The 20,699-nt window shown below is 49.3% G+C and overlaps 1 protein-coding gene across 1 annotated transcript in view; it reads right to left on the minus strand.

The window, feature by feature from the left end:
- CFAP251 (cilia and flagella associated protein 251) overlaps positions 1 to 20,699 on the minus strand; it is a 38,207-nt gene that overhangs the window by 7,040 nt on the left and 10,468 nt on the right. The window contains exons 10-18 of the mRNA XM_028710353.2: positions 18,004 to 18,221; positions 15,279 to 15,470; positions 14,262 to 14,509; positions 12,887 to 13,038; positions 11,901 to 12,074; positions 9,995 to 10,179; positions 8,823 to 8,937; positions 6,587 to 6,750; positions 2,162 to 2,252 (exon numbers count right to left, since the gene is read on the minus strand). Of these exons, the coding sequence (XP_028566186.2) occupies positions 2,162 to 2,252; positions 6,587 to 6,750; positions 8,823 to 8,937; positions 9,995 to 10,179; positions 11,901 to 12,074; positions 12,887 to 13,038; positions 14,262 to 14,509; positions 15,279 to 15,470; positions 18,004 to 18,221 (1,539 nt within the window). The remainder of the gene's footprint in view (positions 1 to 2,161; positions 2,253 to 6,586; positions 6,751 to 8,822; positions 8,938 to 9,994; positions 10,180 to 11,900; positions 12,075 to 12,886; positions 13,039 to 14,261; positions 14,510 to 15,278; positions 15,471 to 18,003; positions 18,222 to 20,699) is intronic.

A 20,699-nucleotide genomic window follows, 5' to 3' on the forward strand; every position in this document is an offset into this window, starting at 1 on the left:
CCGGCGAATTCTGGCCCGGGGCTGCTGCTGGGCCATCCCCTCCACACCCAGTCCAGGACCCGGGAGATGACCCTATCTTTCTTGGAATGGTGTGCGACTTCTTGTGCCTGAATGGGGCGGTCGGGAAGCAGCTCCAGGCTCATAACCTCTTATGCAGGTGCTGGGTCGGGGCCTGTTTCCGGTAGTGGTAGCCTGCTGAGGGCGTCCGCATGGCCCATCGCCTTCCCAGGGCGGTGAATCAGTGCATACTGGTAGCTGGCAAGGAAAATTGACCACCTGAGGACGCGAGGAGACAGCACTTGGGGGGTCTGCTTTTCGGGGGCAAACAAGCCAAGCAACGGCTTGTGGTCAGTCACCACGGTGAAGGGCCACCCGTACAAGAAATCATGGAATTTTTTTACTCCCTTCACGATTGCCAGACCCTCCTTGTCGATTTGCGAGTAGTTCCGCTCGGTTTCGTTGAGTGTCTGGGAAAAGTATGCCACCGGTACCTCTCTTCCATCCGGGAGTTGGTGTCCCAGGACAGCGCCAATGCCATAGGGTAAGGCGTCGCATGCTAGCACCACCGGCAGCCTCTCGTCGAAGTGTGCCAAGACCGAGTTTGAGACAAGCAAGTCCTTGACTGCCTGGAATGCGGCCTCCTGATGCTGGCCCCACACCCAAGGGGCCCGCTTGTCCAGGAGTCTGTGTAGGGGCTCCGCTACTGCCGCCTTGTGGGGAAGGAAGGAATGGTAAAAGTTCAATAGTCCCAAGAAGGCCTGAAGTTCAGTCTTGTTCTTGGGCGCTGGGGCATCACAAATGGCCCGTACCTTGTCCCCAGTCGGGTGGACCCCTTCTGCGTCCACCATAAATCCCAGAAAGTCCACCTGAGGCACTCCTAGTAGACATTTTTCCCGCTTCACCTTGAGACCCGCCGTCTGAAAACGGTGCAGAACGGTGCGGAGGCGGTCCTCAAACTCCTCTGGTGTGGGCCCGGCAATCAACACATCATCGAAGAAGGGGGTGACACCAGGAATCCCTTTAAGGAGAGAGTCCATTAGATTCTGGAATATGCCTGGTGCCACGCTGACCCCGAATTGCAGCCGCTTTACCCTGAACGCTCCTCTGTGCGTCACAATCGTCTGTGCCTCTGCTGTAGCCTCATCTACTGGCAGCTGTTGATATGCTTGGGCCAAGTCCAGCTTGCCAAAAATTTTCGACCCAGCCAGGGTGGCAAGGACATGGCTGACCACTGGCACTGGGTAGGCATGGGCCGTGAGGGCCTTGTTTATGGTACATTTGTAGTCTGCGCAGATGCGTACCGAACCATTAGGCTTGACGGGTGTGACGATTGGGGTTTCCCAGGGGGCATTAGGCACCAGCTCCAGCACTCCTTGCTCCACGAGTCGGTCCAATTCCTCATCTGTAGAGCAATGGGGGGCCCCGTATACTGTCCCAATTTCCCATCGAAAACCCCCAGAAATTCCTTGCATATGGCATCCACGTCCACTTGTAAGCTCATGTGGTTCACCCCGGTGATGGCTAGCCCCAGTGGTCCAAACCATGCCAATCCCAGTAAGCTAATGTAGGGGCCCTTGACCACAAGCAAGTCAGCTTGACCCCGCAGTACGACCGGTCAGGCTCAAGGCCCGCCGGGTCCCGTTCGCCCTGAAATAGGAAGGCGGCTGCCGGAGAGTTTTCTCTACACTGGTGCACAAAATGTTGGAAGCTCTTCCCAGATAAGTTTGCTTGGTACCGCTTCTGTTAGCGTTAAGGGTTCAGGTGAAGTTTATTTTCTGCTTTATATAGTCACAGTCCTTTTCCTTATTTTTGACTGCTGCTTTCACCTGTTGTCTCACCAGGGCTGGCCCTCTCCAGGGTGAAGCAGCAGGCGCATGGATGGGGTCAGGAAGCCAAAGTTAGAGCACTGGGGTTAGAGCACTGGGGTAAGATTCAGCCACCAGTCCAGTCAGCTTCTCTGCATGGAATGAGTTGCTTCAGGCAGCATTGCATCTTGGGCTGATGCTTGACTCTGTCACTTTTTATCTATGCGGTTCTACTGCTGCTTTTTGGTGACATATATTTCATTTATCGACTTATTGTAAGCTGCCTTGAGGGTGTGGACGCGGAAAGGCAGAGGAGCAAAGCTATAAATAAGGAAAGCATGCAAGTCTTACATTACCTTGAAAAACTCGCCCTCTCTGCCACCTTCCAGAAGGTTGTAGAATGGGATCAAATCTTCACCCCCCAGAAAAGAAGCTGCTTCCAGAGCACTAGGAGGAGAGCAACAAAGACACGGCTGGAGGAGAGGGGTGAGACAGGAGCCCCACACATCCCACCTACTGCACTGAAAAACAGGTCCTTAAAATTATCCTGTGCACTTCCAAAAAAGCCTAAAGGGTGCAATCCTATACTTGAGTTTTGCTGTATGAAGGAAGAGCTTTGAGATATACCATAAGCTTGATGAACATGCCAGCAGAATACATCAGATATACAGGTGGAACTGCTGAAAGCTATGGGGAGGAGCACCCCCACGATGTATCTTCTACCCCTTCACGCCACATCCTGTTGGGGGCAGAATTCTGCACCAGCCCCAGAAATGGGCCCAATTTCCACCCCTTTTACTTTGTTGACTGGCATTCAAAAGCTGAGTGGGACCATGCTGTTTTCTACCAGCTGAGGGAGCTTGAACCTCCATCTTCTCATTTCTGACCACATGACCAATGCAGTGATTGTTGCCTCTCCCGGCCCTCCCCTTGGCTGCTTGGCAAAAGAGTCTTGCCACCCCTAGGTGGGACTTGAACCCTTGTTCCAGGATTGCTGGGCCACGTGGGAGCTGTGTGGGTCCTCTCACCTTCCTGGTACTTGATTTAGGGGGGCAGCTGCACACCCCCTGGGTGTATGATGTCACACACATGTACGTGAAATCGCATAAAGTGGAGAACATCATCCAGACCTCTGGAAATCCACAAAAATCTGCCAAACTCCACCATAATCGCTCCCTCCAAACCTGATTTCACAATCTCCAACTTTCCACGTCTCAGAGGTTGGTGCAAAGCTGCAATAGGATTATAGTTACAAAGGCTCCTGGGATTGCTAGCTCTTTTCCCGCGGTTTTTGCAGTTTCCCCCCTTTTTCTGGACCGTTTTTTGCCCTTTTCGCACCTTTTCGCAATTTAAATCTATTTATTTATTTCCCAGCACCACACATAGAAGGAGGTTGCACGCAAGTTGAACGCATGTATGTGGGGAGACATCTGTACGCACGTATATATGATCTATTAAAAACATACGGACAATCACAACAAAAACAGAAGCTTCTGATTGCTTGCTACAGGTGGAATTTCCAAGGAGGCTGGGGACATAGGATAGTTTTGTGCTGATTTTGTATTTTCCAGCTGTGTGCTTCCCTCCTCCCCTTCTGGTCTGAGCACATGAAATAGCAATCCCTCACCCCCATAAGACACAAAAAAATAAATATATAAAAGAGTCCACATGTCTCACTCTAGGCATTACACACATACACACACCTCACACAGAAATAATGAAAGCCCTCAATTCCCGCAGTTCAATTTAATTTAATTTAATCCTTCAGCCTCCAAGCCCATCCCTGCAGGAGCCAAGGCAAGAATCCAGTTCGCACTGCCTTCTTTGCATCTGAGGATCTCACTGGAGACACTAATGAAAAGATGATAACTGAACCGGGGTGGAGCCTGGGCTGCTTGAAGAGTGCTTCATATCCCCCTCACCACCTGATGAGGAGTTCTGTGCAACTAAAATCCCTGCATATCCCAGCATGATTGAATATAGCAGGGATGGAGGATGTTTTCCAGCCCAAGGGCCACATCCCCTTCTGAACAACCTCCAGTGGGCCAGATGCAGAAGTGGGTGAAGCAATAAATGTGGGTTTTACCTTAGTAGTCTGGTTCCTACACAAACACACGTCCCTCTCTACCCTCCATCCAGACAAGCGAGAGCATGACCAGAGTTCAAGGACGCATATTCTGGTCAGCCTGAACCCACTTGTCCTGGCTCTCACTCTTCGCTTCAGGAAACCCAAAAGCTTCATTCAATAAATCAGCACATGGTCTCAGCATTAGCTCAAGTTAGACAAAAAAAATCATTGCAATTACAAAGTGTAAATTGCAGCAAGGCTTACAAATTATTTTTGTATGGTTGTTTGCAAGCCTTGCTGAAGTTCTACACTTTGTAATTGCAATGGTATTTTGCCCTGCTTTATTGTAAATTTATTCTCCTTATCAATATGTTGTCGTTGTTCCAGTCCTGCCCACGCTTAACTAACAGCCATGCTTAACCATGGTTTGGTTAGTGCCCCATCCCAGACATTTGCCAAGCTGGAAAACAAACCATGCTTTGGGGAAAGAAACCTTTGCCCACCTGCGTGAAGGTCTGCAGCTTGTTGAACAAACTATAGTTAAAACAAACCACGGCTTGGTGTCATGCATGCACAGAGTGATTTCCAATATTTCTTCTTGCTTCAGCCTCAAAGAGCAGCATAAATTTTGATCCATGTGCCTGCACCCTGAATAAGGCTGTGCCTTCTGCGATCAAAACGCTTGATGCTTCTCTATATAATTAAGTTAAACTTGGACATTAAATATTGCAGACACACAGAAGATGCCAAAGGCAGCAGTAAACCACTAATTAGCTCATAAAGCTCCTTCCTCCATAAACAAACTACAAAGCCGTTCAAAACTGCCTGGACTCCAGCCAACAATTACAAAGAAGGATCATTTATATTCTAGTGCCTTCGTTTAAATCTTGCTCAGGCTGGACCTCCAACCGATTAAGTCACATAGACAAAGAGTGTGCATGCATGAACCTGCGTGGAGAAAATATTACTAGTACAGCTGTCCCACTGCAATTGTATTTTTTCTGCTTGCTCTGATGCTAGTTAGCCAGATGCCCTAAAGCAGGGGGCAGAGAGGGAACCTGTGGCCCTTCAGATGTTGCGGGACTTCAGTTCCCATGACCCCTGGTGACTGGCCATGTTGACCAACCACCTATCGGGAGCCACAAGTTCCCCACCTCTACCCTACAGCAGTGGCCCCACAGCTGACGGCCAGGAGTGTCCTGGGGAGCATTTTTACCCCACTCCCACCCCAAGTGACAAGCATTTGAACACCCCCTACAAAAAACACATCCCAGAATGCCCGGGCATAGCACACACAACCTGCTGAAAATATCCTGCAATTCCTGCAGTGCTTTCAGCTACCACCTATCCATAGCTAGGGGATGCGCAAGGGGTGGGTCGTCCTGGGCGGCACTGGGCCCAAGCTGCCGTGTCCCTCCTGGGTGCCCTCCAGCAGGATGGTGCCTGGGAGGGACGTGGCAACTCGGGCCCCCTGCAGGCCCAGCGGTGCCCCAAAAAGGGGCTTGCTATGCCGCTGGGGCCCATGTTCTCTAATAGCAACTCTCCTAAATCTCAGGCAGATAAGCACCCTTCCTAGCCCTGCTACTTGAGATCCATTTAAGTGGCGACTGTACTGTCAAGGGAATCCGACTTCAGTTCTGGCAACGGGAGGGTGTCCCCTGTGCTGAAGGACAGCAGGTTCATGATGTGGGGGCAGGCCAGGCCATACACAGCTTTGTCCTCCAGCAGGTGGATACAGGAGTAGAGGCTCAGGAAGGAAACAGCAAGGGGGCTGCCCCCACGGCCTGAGGCAGCCACCTCACTTTGCTTAATGGTAGGGTTATTGTTGTATTTTATTCTGTGAACTGCCCTGAGGAGATCTTAGGATGAAGGGCAGTACAGTGGTACCTCGGGATGCGAACGGGATCTGTTCCGGAGCCCTGTTCGCATCCCCGACAGAATGCAAGACGCGACGGCGCATCTGCGCATGTTGCATTTCGCCACTTCCGCGCATGTGCGTGACGTCATTTTGAGCGTCTGCGCATGTGCGAGTGGCAAAACCCAGAAGTAACGCACTCCGTTACTTCCGGGTTGCTGCGGAGCGCAACTCAAACGTGCTCAACCCGAAGCACATTCAACTCGAGGTATGGCTGTATATATATTTAATAAACAAACAAGTAAGTAAATAGATAGGGCCAGCCCTGCATCCCAGCCAGTTTGGGATAATGCCTTTTACCCACACACAAGAGCACTCTCAGGTGGGGGGGGGGCAAGTCAATTTCATCTCAGTTTCTCCCAGTTTCTCATTTTTCAAATATAAGTTCACTTCTCCACATTTCCACATCAGTTTGCATTAAAATAATTTTTTAAGTCCTCACCAGCATTTCTTGTGGATTTCTTCTAATAAACACATTTACGCTAAGCACTTCCCTCTAACTGAAATTAATATATGTATTTTAATTAAGACATGTGTTTTAATGCACACATTACCCTTGTATTTACATTTTTGTGCACATTACTTGGCTGTAGAACTGCACTGCAAAATTTGGAGAAGTGAAAATTTCTAAGGATGGCTGTGTTTCGATAAGTGTGAATTAGTTAAGTCCCCCTTTAAATGTAAATCGGACTGAACTGCTTCCCTCCTCCCAGAACCCTCAGTGGTTTGCTCTGCAAGTCAACCTTGCTGACCATCCCAGCATTGATCAGGGGAAGTGAAAGCTCTGTTGCAACTTACACTAAATTAATGTCCCACTTCATCACAGTTAAGTCGCTACCCCCCGTCGTGAAGAGGTGGCACCCGTCGTAGGAGCACTCCAAGTTGGTGACGCCTGAAGGGTGGCAAATGAAAGCTGAGGACTTGTGCGGGTTCCCATCTATGGGCAGTATCTGCAGGCCGACCTAGGGAAGAATCCAGAAAACCTGATGTGACTCTCCCCAAAGACTCACCTAGTCCGCCTCCCCACTCCACAGCCTAGAGTGTACACCAGGGATGGGGAGCCTGCAGCCCACCAGATGATACCAAACTACAGCTCCCATCACCCTTGGCCACTGGCCGGGCTGGCTAAGGCTGATGGGAGTTGGAGTCCAACATGGAGAAATAACTCAGTTGGAGAGCATGGTGCTGATAATGCCAAGGTTGCAAGTTCGATCCCCGTATGGGACAGCCGCATATTCCTGCAATGTAGGGGGTTGGACTAGATGTTCCTCAGGGTCCCTTCCAACTCTACAATTCTAGAATTCAGTTCTATGTATGGAAGGCCAGGGATTCCCCCATTCTTGGTGTTAAGGCCAAGGAATTTTCCACTGCTGTTCCCACCATAGCAGGTAAGTTGAGCGAGAAGACCTCTTTGGGGAATTTAGAGGCCTGTTAAACCACAGAGCCTAGGACTTGCCAATCAGAAAGTCGGCAGTTCGAATCCCTGCGACGGGGTGAACTCCCGTTGCTTGGTCCCTGCTCCTGCAAACCTAGCAGGTTCAAAGCATCTCAAAGTGCAAGTAGATACATAGGTGGCAAGGTAAACGGCATTTCCGTGTGCTGCTCTGGTTCGCCAGAAGCGGCTTAGTCATGCTGGCCACATGACCCGGAAGCTGTACGCCGGCTCCCTCGGCCAGTAAAGTGAGATGAGCGCTGCAACCCTAAAGTAGGTCATGACTGGATCTAATGGTCAGGGGTCCCTTTACCTTTACCTTTAAGGGCAGCCAAAGATTGCCACATCTCTTTGGCCATCTGCCAGCAGTTCAGGAACTGAGGGGACAGTTGGAGTCGTGCAACAGGCCAACAAAAGCCAGCAGACTTGCGTATTCCCTGCCATACTGGCTTTGAAAAAGGAGCAGACTGGCCTGGGAGCAGTGGCGTAGCGTGGGGGGTGCAGGGGGGGCCGGCTGCACCGGGCGCAACATCTGGGGGGGCGCTCGCCGCCTCCGGAGTCACCGAAGAGCCTCGGGCGCAGGCTGTAGCAGAGCCCCATGTCTCGCGGAACCGACAAGCTGGCAGCGGCTCTCAGCACTCGCCACGGTCCCCGCGCGTCAGGGCCGTGGAGGGCGCACCAGGCAGCCCCTCCTCACAACCCCGCTGCTGCTGCTGCTGCTGCTGCTGCTGCCGCCGCCGCTGCAGCTGCTGGGCCATGTTGCATTTTCCTCGCCTCTCTGCCCTCCTCCTCCTCCGGGCAAGCGGCGTCGTTTGGGTGGCAGCGCCAGCGGCAACTCGCCTCAGATCACCTGACACGGACCCGCCGCCGCCGTGGCTACCTTACCGTAAATACCCCAGCCCAGGCAGCAGCAAGAAGAAGCTGGCAGCGGCGGCAGGTTAGGGGTTAGGGGGCGCAAATTACTTGCCCCGGGTTAGGGGGCGCAAATTACTTGCCTTGCCCCGGGTGCTGACAACCCACGCTACGCCGCTGGCTGGGAGAACCTGGGATGTCACAACAATGTGCCTCAAAGCATATGCCTTGCCCCGGGTTAGGGGGCGCAAATTACTTGCCTTGCCCCGGGTTAGGGGGCGCAAATTACTTGCCTTGCCCCGGGTTAGGGGGCGCAAATTACTTGCCTTGCCCCGGGTTAGGGGGTGCAAATTACTTGCCTTGCCCCGGGTTAGGGGGCGCAAATTACTTGCCTTGCCCCGGGTGCTGACAACCCACGCTACGCCGCTGGCTGGGAGAACCTGGGATGTCACAACAATGTGCCTCAAAGCATATGACGTTGACAACAATATATGGACAAAAATAAGTAGTTTACAATAAAGACGAAAGATCACGGCAATGTTCCTTGTAGCACTTTTTGTGGTTGTTCTGTACAACTGTGCCTGGGATTGTGTACAATAATGTGCTCAACACCCCACGGCTGTTCCTGACCCATCGCCAATGTCGGTTGCAAGCCTCCCTAATGTTTGAGGAGGGCAGAGGTCGAACTGGGAGCCTATCCCAGGCCTCGAAGGGACTCAGGATGGGGCTGGTCCAAAGACCTTCACCTGCCTTGTCTTTTGTAATGTAGGCCAAGTACCGTCTCTGAGGATCATGTCCCTCTGCGAGTGGAAGCACCAGAATCTTCTCCAGGGGGGAGCCATAGGCTGGTCCCACAACAGTCTTCCTAAAATAAACAAAGCAACAACAGGAGCTCTTGAGCACCTGACCTTTAACAAATTAATCCAGGGATCACACCTAAGGATAGTGAAGGCTAGCAGGCATTCCACCTTCTCCCCGCCCCCACAAAAACATATATTTGCCACTGCCCCATGTATATTAAAATCCTGTATCATGGTCATCTAATAAATCCTTGCCACCCCTTCACTCCCCATAGACTAGTTTCTCTCGAGTAACCCCTGCGCTACCCAATCTATTAAATATACATAAATATATGCATATCCGGGTATAGAATGCATTGTTTTTGGAGATAGAACAAATTAACTCATAACTTAATAAATATAAACTACCGCTCCACGTCAGAAGAAAAGGGTAGGCAAAGCCTAGTATCCAGCTTTTCATTCCTTGCACTAAAGTAAAAAAGGAACCACATGCTCTGAACTTTCCTCCCTAATGATAACAATGGGCTCCTACTTATTAATCAACTGAAATTTCAGATGATTAATCTACAAATTAAAGCTTACAGTCCTAGTTACAGTATCTTCCCATAGACCTCGTAATGGAGGAAGGAGTTTCAGCACTGCAAAAGGAACCTGTGGTCAGGGATGATGGGAGCTGGAGTCCAACAACATCTGACAGACCTCAGGTTCTTCAGACTTTGTCTAGGGGATAAGGTACCCGGGTCCACAGGGAAGCTAGTCGTCTGCAAGCTCTGTGACCAGGAAGGAAAGGGTTGTGTTTCAGAAGCAGCTATGAAAGGTCAGATGGACCAGAGATAAGATATTGTAGCTCAGGAGGGGGGGGGGGAGGTCAAGCTCAAGAAGACTGCAACTGAGCAGGTGGCAGGGCTGACACTGCAGCTGAGGTGGGGCCATTGCCGCACAGAGCTCAATTGGCTTTGTGAAACAGTGCGTTGGTGGGAGTGCAGGTGGCGAGATGGTGCTGGACCCTGGTTGTCTGGAGTTGCCCTTGGAAAGACACACAAATACAGCACTTACAGGGAGATAGGAGTGGGATAATTGCAGGAGACATGGAAGAAATAAACCAGAGATTTACCAGGTTACCTGCACAATCTTGTGGTTACATTATACATTTTCATTTTGTACTGATCGTTGGCAGTGAGGAAAAAATATTCTGTGGTGAGAGGTGGGTACCAGGTGATGCACCTGGGGACGGCATGTTGTTCGATGCGGTCCCTTCGGATGACAACCAGCTCATCCTTGACACTCTTCTCCAGGTCATATTCCACCTGGAAACAAGATAACAGAGACCCAGTGATGGGGGGGGGGGTCCAGACATCTGTGTCCATCACTTGGTTTCCCTGAAGCTGAATGTGTGAAAGTGACTCTACTGGGGGTGTGGAGGAACTGTGTTCGAACTAGGGACGTGAGAGAAATTCGATCCAGTTAATGTTTAAAGGTGAATCTAGGAAATGTACATTTTCTGAAACTGCAACAGAACCCTCCTTCAAAATTTGCACTTTTCTGGATTTCATAATGCAGTTCCCCAGCCACGTAATGTGTATAGAAATGCATGCGCCAAAGTAAACCATGCAAGAGATGCACAATTAGTGAAACTAACAAACCATGATGCATCCTTAGGAGGGAAATGTCATGGATTTGTTGGACAAAGAGGAATGGTGGGAGGAGCAAGCTGGGGAACCCCCAAGGGAATCTCCAAGGGAGGACGGCTCAGAGCCTGGGGACTGGTGGTGGGACAACGATGAGTGGTCAGAGGGAGAAGAGGGAGAAGACTGGGAGGAGGAGGTGTCAAAAACTGAGGAGGTACTGTAACTGGGCTTAGTGAGCTGGGAGAGTCTGTGGCAGAGAGAAGTCCAGAATCAGAGTTAGAAGCTGAAGCAGGGGAGGAGCGAGGCCATGAGGCAGAGATGAGTTGGGCTGGTGAAGAGTCACAGTGTCTTCCCCTCCTGCTGCAACAAGCTCCCCTCTCACTTTGTCTTCCAGAACCAGAAGAGGCATGAAAAGGACAGATGAGAGATTGGCGACACACAGAGAGACAGTGATGGAATCTACACACATATAAAAAACGTTCTGAAAATGCTTTTTTTAAAAAGTATATTGAGTTTTCCATAAGGCTCACCATCGCCATCTGATGTCACATTGTATATTGCACTTAAAACGAACATAAAAGGTTTTATTTGCAGCTGTATAGCTGAGTCCAATCTCTGATTGCTTGGGGAAAAACCTATGAGAGGAAGGGACTAAGGTAGCTCCAGGGAGGCAGGGACCTTCAGTCTCAGCAATTGCTTCATGGGGGCAAGAGCTACCGGAGATACGTTGCTGTGCTCATTAGGCCTGACAGTCCTACGCAGATCCTGTTTCTGCTAATAAAGAGTTAAAGCCCAACTTGCGTGGTGTGGTTTACTGCTGGCTTGCTCCTGACAGGAAATGATGCTGTGCAGAAAGGTATGTATTAAGAAAAATGCATACAGTGATACCTCAGGTTAAGTACTTAATTCGTTCCAGAGGTCCTTTCTCAATCTGAAACTGTTCTTAACCTGAAGCACCACTTTAGCTAATGGGGCCTCCCGCTGCCTCCACGCCGCCGAAGCACAATTTCTGTTCTCATCCTGAAGCAAAGTTCTTAACCCGAGGTACTATTTCTGGGTTAGCGGAGTCTGTAACCTCAAGCGTATGTAACCTGAAGCATATGTAACCCGAGATACCACTGCACTAAAATGCGTGCATTAGGAGAAATGCTGGTGCATTCAACCGAATGTGTGGTGGAATGAGCTTGGTATTCTACCCTTGCTGAACCTCCACAGGGCTGAAGTTGAAGAGTGGGGGCCAGTCATGGCCGTTGGGCAATCTGACTTGCACCGCTGGCTTGACCTCCCAAGTCCCTGGTTCCCAGCCTCCAATGGCTCCGCTCTGAAACCTCTCCAGGCTGACACATCTCTATGCAACTATGCAGCATGACCAGAAACTGTGTCCTGCTCACAGCACCTACCAAGAGTCGATCTTCGCCAAGAGTTAAGAGCCAAGGCTCTTCGCTGTCCAAGTGAACCCCAAAGAGAATGGTGCGAATGGGCTTGTAATGGGAGTGCAAGGCTGCCAGGCGGTCCCAGACTTTCTTCCCCTCAACCATGGTTTGTTTGTAAAGGTTCAATGAAATGTTTTCATCCTGAAAGACAATTAAAGAAAAACCCCACTTTGTATCAATGAATCGTTTCCTTTCGTTTTTCCTTTGCCACAGCAGCACAGCCATTTAGAGCAAGGGTCAGCAAACTTTTTCAGCAGGGGGCCAGTCCACTGTCCCTCAGACCTCGCAGGGGGCCAGGCTATATTTTAGACATAAAAATGAACGAATTCCTATGCCCCACAAATAACCCAGAGATGCATTTTAAATAAAAGCACACATTCTACTCATGTAAAAACACACTGATTCCCAGACTGTTCACGGGCTGGAAATAGAAGGCGATTGGGCCGGATCCGGCCCCCAGGCCTTAGTTTGCCTACCCATGGTTTAGAGCGTTGGACTTTAATAGCTGCCCTATACTGAGTCAGACCACTGTTCCGTGTAGCTCAGTACTGCCTACACAGACTGGCAGCGGCGCTTCAGACAGGGGGGCCCTCCCTGCCATTGGGGTTTGAACCCAGGACCTGTGGCAACGGCAGGCAAGGCTGGTGCTCTGCCCCTGGGCTTCCAGCATGGAGAGATCTGGCTTCACATCCCTTCTTGGCCGTGAAAGCTCATTGCAGTCACTATCTGCCTGTTGCAAGGTTGTTAGGAATATAAAATGGGGGCAAGGGGGCAGGGTGAGAGAACCACGGACACTGCTCTGAATTTCTAGAGGAAAGGGCCGAATTGTATTTGCAGTAAAACATTGATTCCATTTTCCCTCAGACTGCTTCTGTGTTGTGGGGAGATACAAGAAATGCTTCTGTAGGAGTAAAGCGCTATGTGACTCACACGTAAGGGGAAGGAATACTCACTGCAGTCGCAAGATACTGGGAGTCAGGAGAGAAGCTCATGACGGTGATGGGAGTGCTGGAATATCGGAAAGGCTCTGGACAGTCGTTTTCCAAAGATATAGAATCCAAAATGTAAACACTTCCATCAATGAATCCGGCTGCCAATAATGAACCTAAAAAGTGCATGGGAGAAATAGTTGTTCTGCAAACGTCTCATTCCAGCAAGATTGGATGATCTAAGGCAGCCAACCCCAGCCTGGCTTATTCCAGATGTTTTGGACAACCACCGTCATCAGCTCTGTGCTGGTTAAGATGACGGGAGCTGCAGCACAAAACCTCTGGAGGGAACCAAGTCAGCGATGGCTGGTATAAGGCAACATCTTTTTCTACTGGTGAGAGGGTGGTTCCTCACAACTGGGGGGGGGGATTAAAATGTTGGTTTCTTGTGGCAACTAATATAATGCTATATTGGCACGGACAAGATATTTCCGTAGGGCTATCTTAGACATTATTGCTGTCCAGCAATTTTAATTAAAAACTGCCCACTTGTGACTTCTGACTCTTATTTGCATTCTGTTCAAGAGATAGAGCCGTCACCAATGAAGCTACACTTCACCCCTCCACAGGGAACAGATAACTCAAAGGGCAATTCTTCAGCTATGCTGAACAAGAAGCCTATAGAGGGAGACTCCACAAGGAAGAAGCTTCTGATTAAAGGCACAGTAGCCCTCCAAAAGCTCAGTAGTTTGGCCCTGCAAGTACACCTATTTTTTACTTATTTATTTATTATTAGTCAAATCCTGCAAATCAGGTTTGAAAAATTATGGGAGGGCAACAGAAAGAATGCTAGAAAGCAGCTAGCTGGAAATAATGCTTTCTTTAAAATGTGAATTAAAAGGATTACAATTCCAAAAAAAACCCCTGCTGGTGCGGAAGCAATTAGAACAAACAAAAACCACTGTTAATGACCAGCAATGGGGCCTCTTCCCTGGATTCTTCCTTAGAAAGAGTTAATCTGATTCTGAGGATCCATAATGACAGAACTAGCATTGCTTAAGCTGTATGCATGCAAAGAATTATTGCAAAGGCATCAATAGACTCAAACTCTCCCTTCCCTTCAAAAGAAACGAACCCTGCACCCCCACCCTGCCAAAAATCTCCCCCCTCCCCAGACTTCTGTTTGCAGGGGCAAAACTAGGCTTTATTTCACGCAGGTTAAAGACCCAGTTTGGCACACCCACACCCAGGCATTTGCATGCACAAACACAAGTGTGGAGCCTCAATGGCACCCCTTTGGAGGCTTCACACGGGGCAAAAAGCCTGGCTGGTCTGCCCCCCCCCCCCCCCCGGTAGCTACAGCTCTGCCTTTTGTAAAGGAAGGAGTATGGATCAATACCGCTGGAGTCATAGCAGAGGCTCTGGATGCTTTCACCCTTAAAGATTCGGCTAATGAGGTATTTGTTGATCTTGTAGTTCCACACTTTCAGGAGCCCACAGAAACTCCCCTTGGCCATGAGAGGTTTGCTCGGGTGGCAGCTGACGGCATGGACGGCCCCCTTGGGCTCCTCTAGGCACTTGCTGACTTCTGTCCCTTCCGTCTTGACGTGGATCACCAACGCATCCGCCGTGGAAATAATAAAATTCCTGCACCGTGAAAAAGAAACAGAATTTTGATTCACACTCCAGAGCAGGCATAGGCAAACTCAGTCCTCCAGATGTTTTTGGCCTACAACTTCCATGATCCCTAGCTAGCAGGACCAGTGGTCAGGGATAATAATAATAATAATAATAATAATAATAATAATAATAATAATAATAATAATTAATAATAATAATAATTAATTTTATTTATATCCCGCCCTCCCCAGCCGAAGCTGGGCTCAGGGCGGCTAACAACAATCAAAATAGTCCGACATTCTAAAAACATTCATTATAAAATTAATTAAATCCAATTAAAATCAAATTAATGGCAACCATCAAGCAAAATTCTGTGCAGATTGCCAGAGGAGGGGGTCAGGCTGCGCCCTGACCAAAGGCCTGGTGGAACAGCTCTGTCTTGCAGGCCCTGCGGAAGGATGTCAGGTCCTGCAGGGCCCTAGTCTCTTGTGACAGAGACAGACAGATGATGGGAATTGTAGTACCAAAACATCTGGAGGGCCGAGTTTTCGTATGCCTGCTCCAGAGTAACATGCTGAGACAGTGAATATGAGATTTACTGGATGCCTACCATTGATCTCAGTTTTTCCATACGGTTCGTTATATAACTTACCTCTTTGTGACCGATATATACACAGAAAATGAATGTGAAGCTGCACAGACGGCCTTAAGTGGTGGCAGCTTTTGGGACAACATCACCATGAGTAGAAAATAGCCCTGCAGGGTGGGACCAAACCCGATTCTCTTCAGTTCTCACCTGACAACAAAGGGAAGCCCTGTTAAAGTGCAAGAAGTGGGGAATTTGGTGGTGTCCTCAGGACACATAGGTTTCTTGGAGAAGGATATGGATCGGATGCGTCCCAGTTTAAACTGGCTGTACCAGTGAAGAAGCTGAAGGTCTCCATCATAGAATTTCACATGGCCTTTGACATCACAGGTCACAAAATTCCTGAAAGGAAAATCAATTTGTTGTTGAGATATGGCATCACATTGGCCACAAAGAATAATATTAAAACCTAAAATAGGCAATATACTATGGCTCTGGACTTGCCTCTTAAAAGAAAAACCTAGCTACAGGGGTGGGCCAAAGACATTTTGCTTCCTGGGGCAAAGGACAAGGTGAGGGGAGTGCCTCAGGGGGCAGGATCCACAGGTTAGCAGATTCTGATGTAGATCTTTACCGCCCCCTTGTCACTGATGTAGATCTTCATTCATCCCCTCTTCCCTGGCAGGAAGGGGGGCACCATTTTGTGGTTCGCCCCAGGTGCCACAATGCCTTGGCACCCATTCTCTGTATCCAAGTCAGCAAGACTGCAGCTGAATGCCCAAGACAAGCAGTGGGGAGTATCTCTGCCATACCTGAGCGCAGCACACCAGCTCAGAGGGGGCAGAACAGGGAACAGGGCGCAAGACACACACAGCTCTGCTCTACACCTGCTACCTGCAGTGGACATTTCAATCTGTCCTACTGAGTCAGAATCTGGACAAACATAATGTGAATGGCTTCTACTGGCAGCTAAGGGCCACAAAATAGGGAGCACAGGACATTATTATTATCAGGACCAATGTCCGTCATCAGAAAGAGCTCTACCTCAACAGAGTATTGAAAGTAGATAGGAAAAGCCATAGCTCAGTGGTAGAGCAGCTGTGTTCAGATGGTCCCAGGTTCAATCCCCAGTGGCGATGTCCCCTGCCCAAAACCCTAGAGAGCTGCTGCCAATCTGTGTAGACGATACTGGGCTAGATGGACTAATAATCTGGCTCAGCATAAAGCAGTTTTCTATATTCTAACTATTATACTCATGTATATTGTTCAGACGGTGCCAGTCTTTTATCCTTTGAGGGCCAGCCCTGTCATTAGGAAGAGTGAGGTAGAAGCTGGGGGTGGCGAACGCTGCCAAAGTCTGAGAAGATGTGTTGACTGGCCAGCAGCTTAATGTCACCCCTTTGGGGGAGAGGGCACCGTCTTGCAGCCATTGTTGAGGCCAAATTCAACAGTTTTGGTAGGTGGGATGGAGTGAGAGCTGCCATCTCTTCCTTCACCTCAGGCAGCAAAACGTCTTTGGCCAGGCCTTGTTTTGAATGAGGCAGGTGTGCTTTGGAAATCTCATTCCAAATATTTATTTCCAAGGGAGAGGGAAATTTGCCGGCAATCAGTTAGTAGAACCACAGAGGAGGAGGAGAATTTGGCAAAACAATTCCTTGCTCTTGCACTAAACTATGTTTCTCAGGATCCTTTGGCTCTCTGAGGTTCAGTTAGCAATTCAGATCCAGGGAGCCCATGTCACAGATGTTGAAGCTCTGGCCCTTGTGACAGAGCAGGTCCCTGCACTGCCAGGGCAGCTGCTTGGCCTGCAACCACATCTAGTGCTGCCTTGGTCTTCTCACAGAGCTGCTGCACTGTGTGCTATTTGTGAGACAGGATGGCAGGTCTCTTGTGAAGCCCTTGATACAACCAGCCCTTTCATGGGATGCAGTCCATCCCTTGCTTTTGCACTTTTCTCTGTTCCTGAATGCAGCAGTGCCCTCTGCTGGGTAAAACTGGGGAACTCCTCTTAACACTCACCAGGTGTCCCATAAATGACAGCCAAACTAAATACAGTACAGTAGCGCAGCAGTGGAAGGAGGGGCGAATCGGATCAGAAGAGTGGCAGGCTGCATTTGGACTGGGGTTGCTAGGTCAGCAGCATCCCAGACCCTAAGATTTCAGGGCCCAAACCTGAGACCCCCTGATGATGACATGGGGCCCCAGTGATGTCATAGGGGGTGGACTCTGGAAAGTCTGTGCAATATGTGTAGAGATGGGGGTTAATGTGACAGGGGAAGAACAAGGGAAGGAAGGCAGACCCCATGCCCTGAGAGTCAATCCAATAATTTGCAGCTGGCTACTGCTGGGCTGATGCCTGCAAGCTGCACACGGTGTCTTCCTATTTAATAAATTACATTACATTACATAGAATCATAGAATCATAGAGTTGGAAGAGACCACAAGGGCCATCGAGTCCAACCCCCTGCCAAGCAGGAAACACCATCAGAGCACTCCTGACATATGGCTGTCAAGCCTCTGCTTAAAGACCTCCAAAGAAGGAGACTCCACCACACTCCTTGGCAGCAAGGGCCAACATTAAGGGCCCTTTCACCCCCCTGGAGATTCAAGCCCTCCTCCTGCCACCTGGAGGGGGCCAGGCAAGCCCCAAGGTTTCAGGTCAGCCCTGGAAGGTCTGGCAACCCTAACTGGGGCTACTGGTGACAGGTTCTCCCCTCCCCGCCCCGCCCGTAGGGGTAGGATGGGCCTGTTAAGATGGCCTTCTCCCAGAGACATATGGAATCTAAGGATTTGCTGAATACTTTTGTGGATTCTCCACTTGGCCTGGCTGGTCTTCCATGGATGCGCTCATGGTACCTGAAGATCTAGCATGATCACTTGATGCCCAGGCGACAAGGCAGATGTGATACGTAAACCTGAGAGATAAGCTGCTCACTTGTCTGTGATGGCCAGCACTGTGATCCCATCCCGCTGCAAGTGCACCAGCTTGATGGCTTTCATGTTGTAGGGTTTGACGCACACGGCAGAAGACTTGGAGGGAGGGCAAACGGCATCCCAGACCACCAGCTTCCCTTCCATGGTCCCAGTAATGGCTTGAGTAGAGCTGAAGTGGAAAATGGTCTGGCTGAAGATCCCCACGACCTTGTTGAATGACTGGAGAAGGGAGAAAGGGAAAGATGCCCTTTGCCACCAAGCAAAACACAAAGCAGCCAGCAGGGCTTTCAAATGCATACAAGTGGCAGAGAACAGAGATAGAAGAATGTGAGCTCTCTCTCTCTCCAGTTCTTTCCCCCCCCCCAATTTTAAGGTCAATTTGTACCCCATTTCTGCATCAGTTGGCGAATCTTTATTTTAAAAATTCTACAGCTGCATTTTCCTGCACAATCCTTCCAAAGGACACATTTTTGCAAGCCAACACACCACATTTTGCACATCGCTTTCAATAACATACACGTTCTTATGACCTGTGTCCCATAATATATGAGGTTTTTGCTTGCCAAACTGCATCACCTAATTCAGACACAAGCAAATTGTTTCAGTTTGCATACTGTTTCAGGGAGTGTGAATTAAGTGGACTTGCATTAGAAGCAAATCCCTCACCAGTCCCTACCAGAGAATAAGAGAGGGCAGGGTGGGTGGGTGTGTTTTCGGTGGTTCTCACCCCCACCCCCAGCGCTGCACAAACAGCAAGCACAGCTCCTCTGCCCCATCCATATAACTAAGAGAAACAAAGGAGATTGGGGACAGGTGGAAGAGAGAAAGAGAGGAAGGAAGGAAGACTTGGGCATAGGCACAGGGCACAATTTGCACAAAACATTGCATATGCTAGTTTTTATGTGAAAATACAGATTTAAGCCTCTGAGCCAACCTAATGTATTACTTGTGCATTCCTTTGTTCTCTTTATCTGGAAACAGTTCCTACCTCCAATATCCTCTAAAATTGTTTCCCCTTCCCTCTCCCCAAGGCACTTTCACGTACATTTGTGGGGAAATGCCCTGTGTGATTTATAAATGTTAATTGTATTTGTTGTGCTGACTGAAGGTTTTATTTAACTAAACTGGAATATACTTTTATTCACTGGAAAAGGAAATGGGGTGAGGGCTGTTGAAGAACAGAACACACTTTTGCTCTCCTTCAGCAGTTATCAAATACACATGCTTAATTTTATTATATTTGCTGTACTCAATGGAGTCAACCATTACTTTAGGTTGTTCATATTTATGAGTTTGCAAGTTGAGAAGAGCTGTTTAGGGCAGCCCTGTTTAGGGAAGCTTTTAATGTTTAACAGACTATTGTATTTTAATATTTTGTTGGAAGCCGCCCAGAATGGCTGAGGAAACCCCGCCAGATGGGCAGGGTATAAATAATATATTGTTATTGTTGTTGAGATGTTGTGTGGCTGAAGGCATGCTCAAGAGCCCTATAAGCAAAGTTTTGTTTGTTTGTTTTGTTTTTTAAAAGGCAGGAGGATAGTGGGCAGGAGCTCTGAGGACCAGGGCAAAGACCCCAAGCCACCCCCTTACGACACTCCTGAAAGAAAGAAGGAAAGAGGGAAACATTAGAAAGGAAGAGAGGAAGAAGGAGAGACTGTCATATGCTAGTGTAAGGTAGTGGTTTGAGTGTTGGACTAGGATCTGGGTCAACCAGGGTTCGAATTCCCACTCAGCCATGAAGTTCACTGGGCGGCCTTGGGCCAGTCACTGCCTCTCAGCCTAACCCACCTCACAGGGTTGTTGTGGGGACTGAACGAGAACCATGTAGGCCACCTCAAGCCAAGACATTTTGGCACTTGAGGTGAGCCACAAAAGGAACCCCCCTCCCGCCAGGGAACAAGGGGTGAGTGAAGCTCCCCTTTGGGAACAAGGGTAGGAGGAGACCAGCAATGCCTCCTATTTGCCAAGAGGCTGCTGAGAAGGTGGCAGATCCGCCCTTCAAAGCATGTGGCGCAGCCATCGCTGCCACTGTGTCGGCAGCAGCGGGCGACACGTTCCTTTGAGGCCAGATCAGCTGCCCCTGTGAATCCTGCCACCTGAGGCAGCCGCCTCACCTCGCCTCATGGATGAGCTGGACTTGCCTTGATCTCTTTGGAGAAAAAGGTGGGATAGAAATGCAGTTAATAAATAATAAATAAATATTGACTCAAGGTTATGAAAATGGAGGGAGGGGAGAAAACTTTCTGGCAGTAAAAGTTATTTGGCGGTGGAACGGGCACCCTTGAAAGGTGGTAGACTCTCCTTCCTTGGAGGTTTCAAAGCAGAGCTTGGGTGAGCATCCGTCATGGATGTTTTAGCTGAGATTCCTGCATTGCAGGGGGTTGGACTAGATGATCCTCAGGGTTCCTTCCAACTCTACAATTCTATGCTTCTAATTAATCTCCGGGTTCCCAGCAGCACAAAGCCCTTTGCTCCGACTGCACAAAATGTGTTGAGCTGCCGGTTCAGAATATATTCTGGAGCACAACTTCAGAGTATTTTTGCCCTCTTCTGCTCTCCGCAAACCCAGCCAAGCCCCTCATAATCCATTTGCTGCTGCTTGGCTGGGCAGGCTGATGGGCAGAGTGCGCAGCACGCCAGTCTCAAGATCTGTGGAACGCCCTCCCATCAGATGTCAAGGGAATAAACAGCTATCCG

This window comes from Podarcis muralis, chromosome 16 (assembly GCF_964188315.1).
Source record: "Podarcis muralis chromosome 16, rPodMur119.hap1.1, whole genome shotgun sequence".
NCBI classification, from domain to species: Eukaryota; Metazoa; Chordata; class Lepidosauria; order Squamata; family Lacertidae; genus Podarcis; species Podarcis muralis.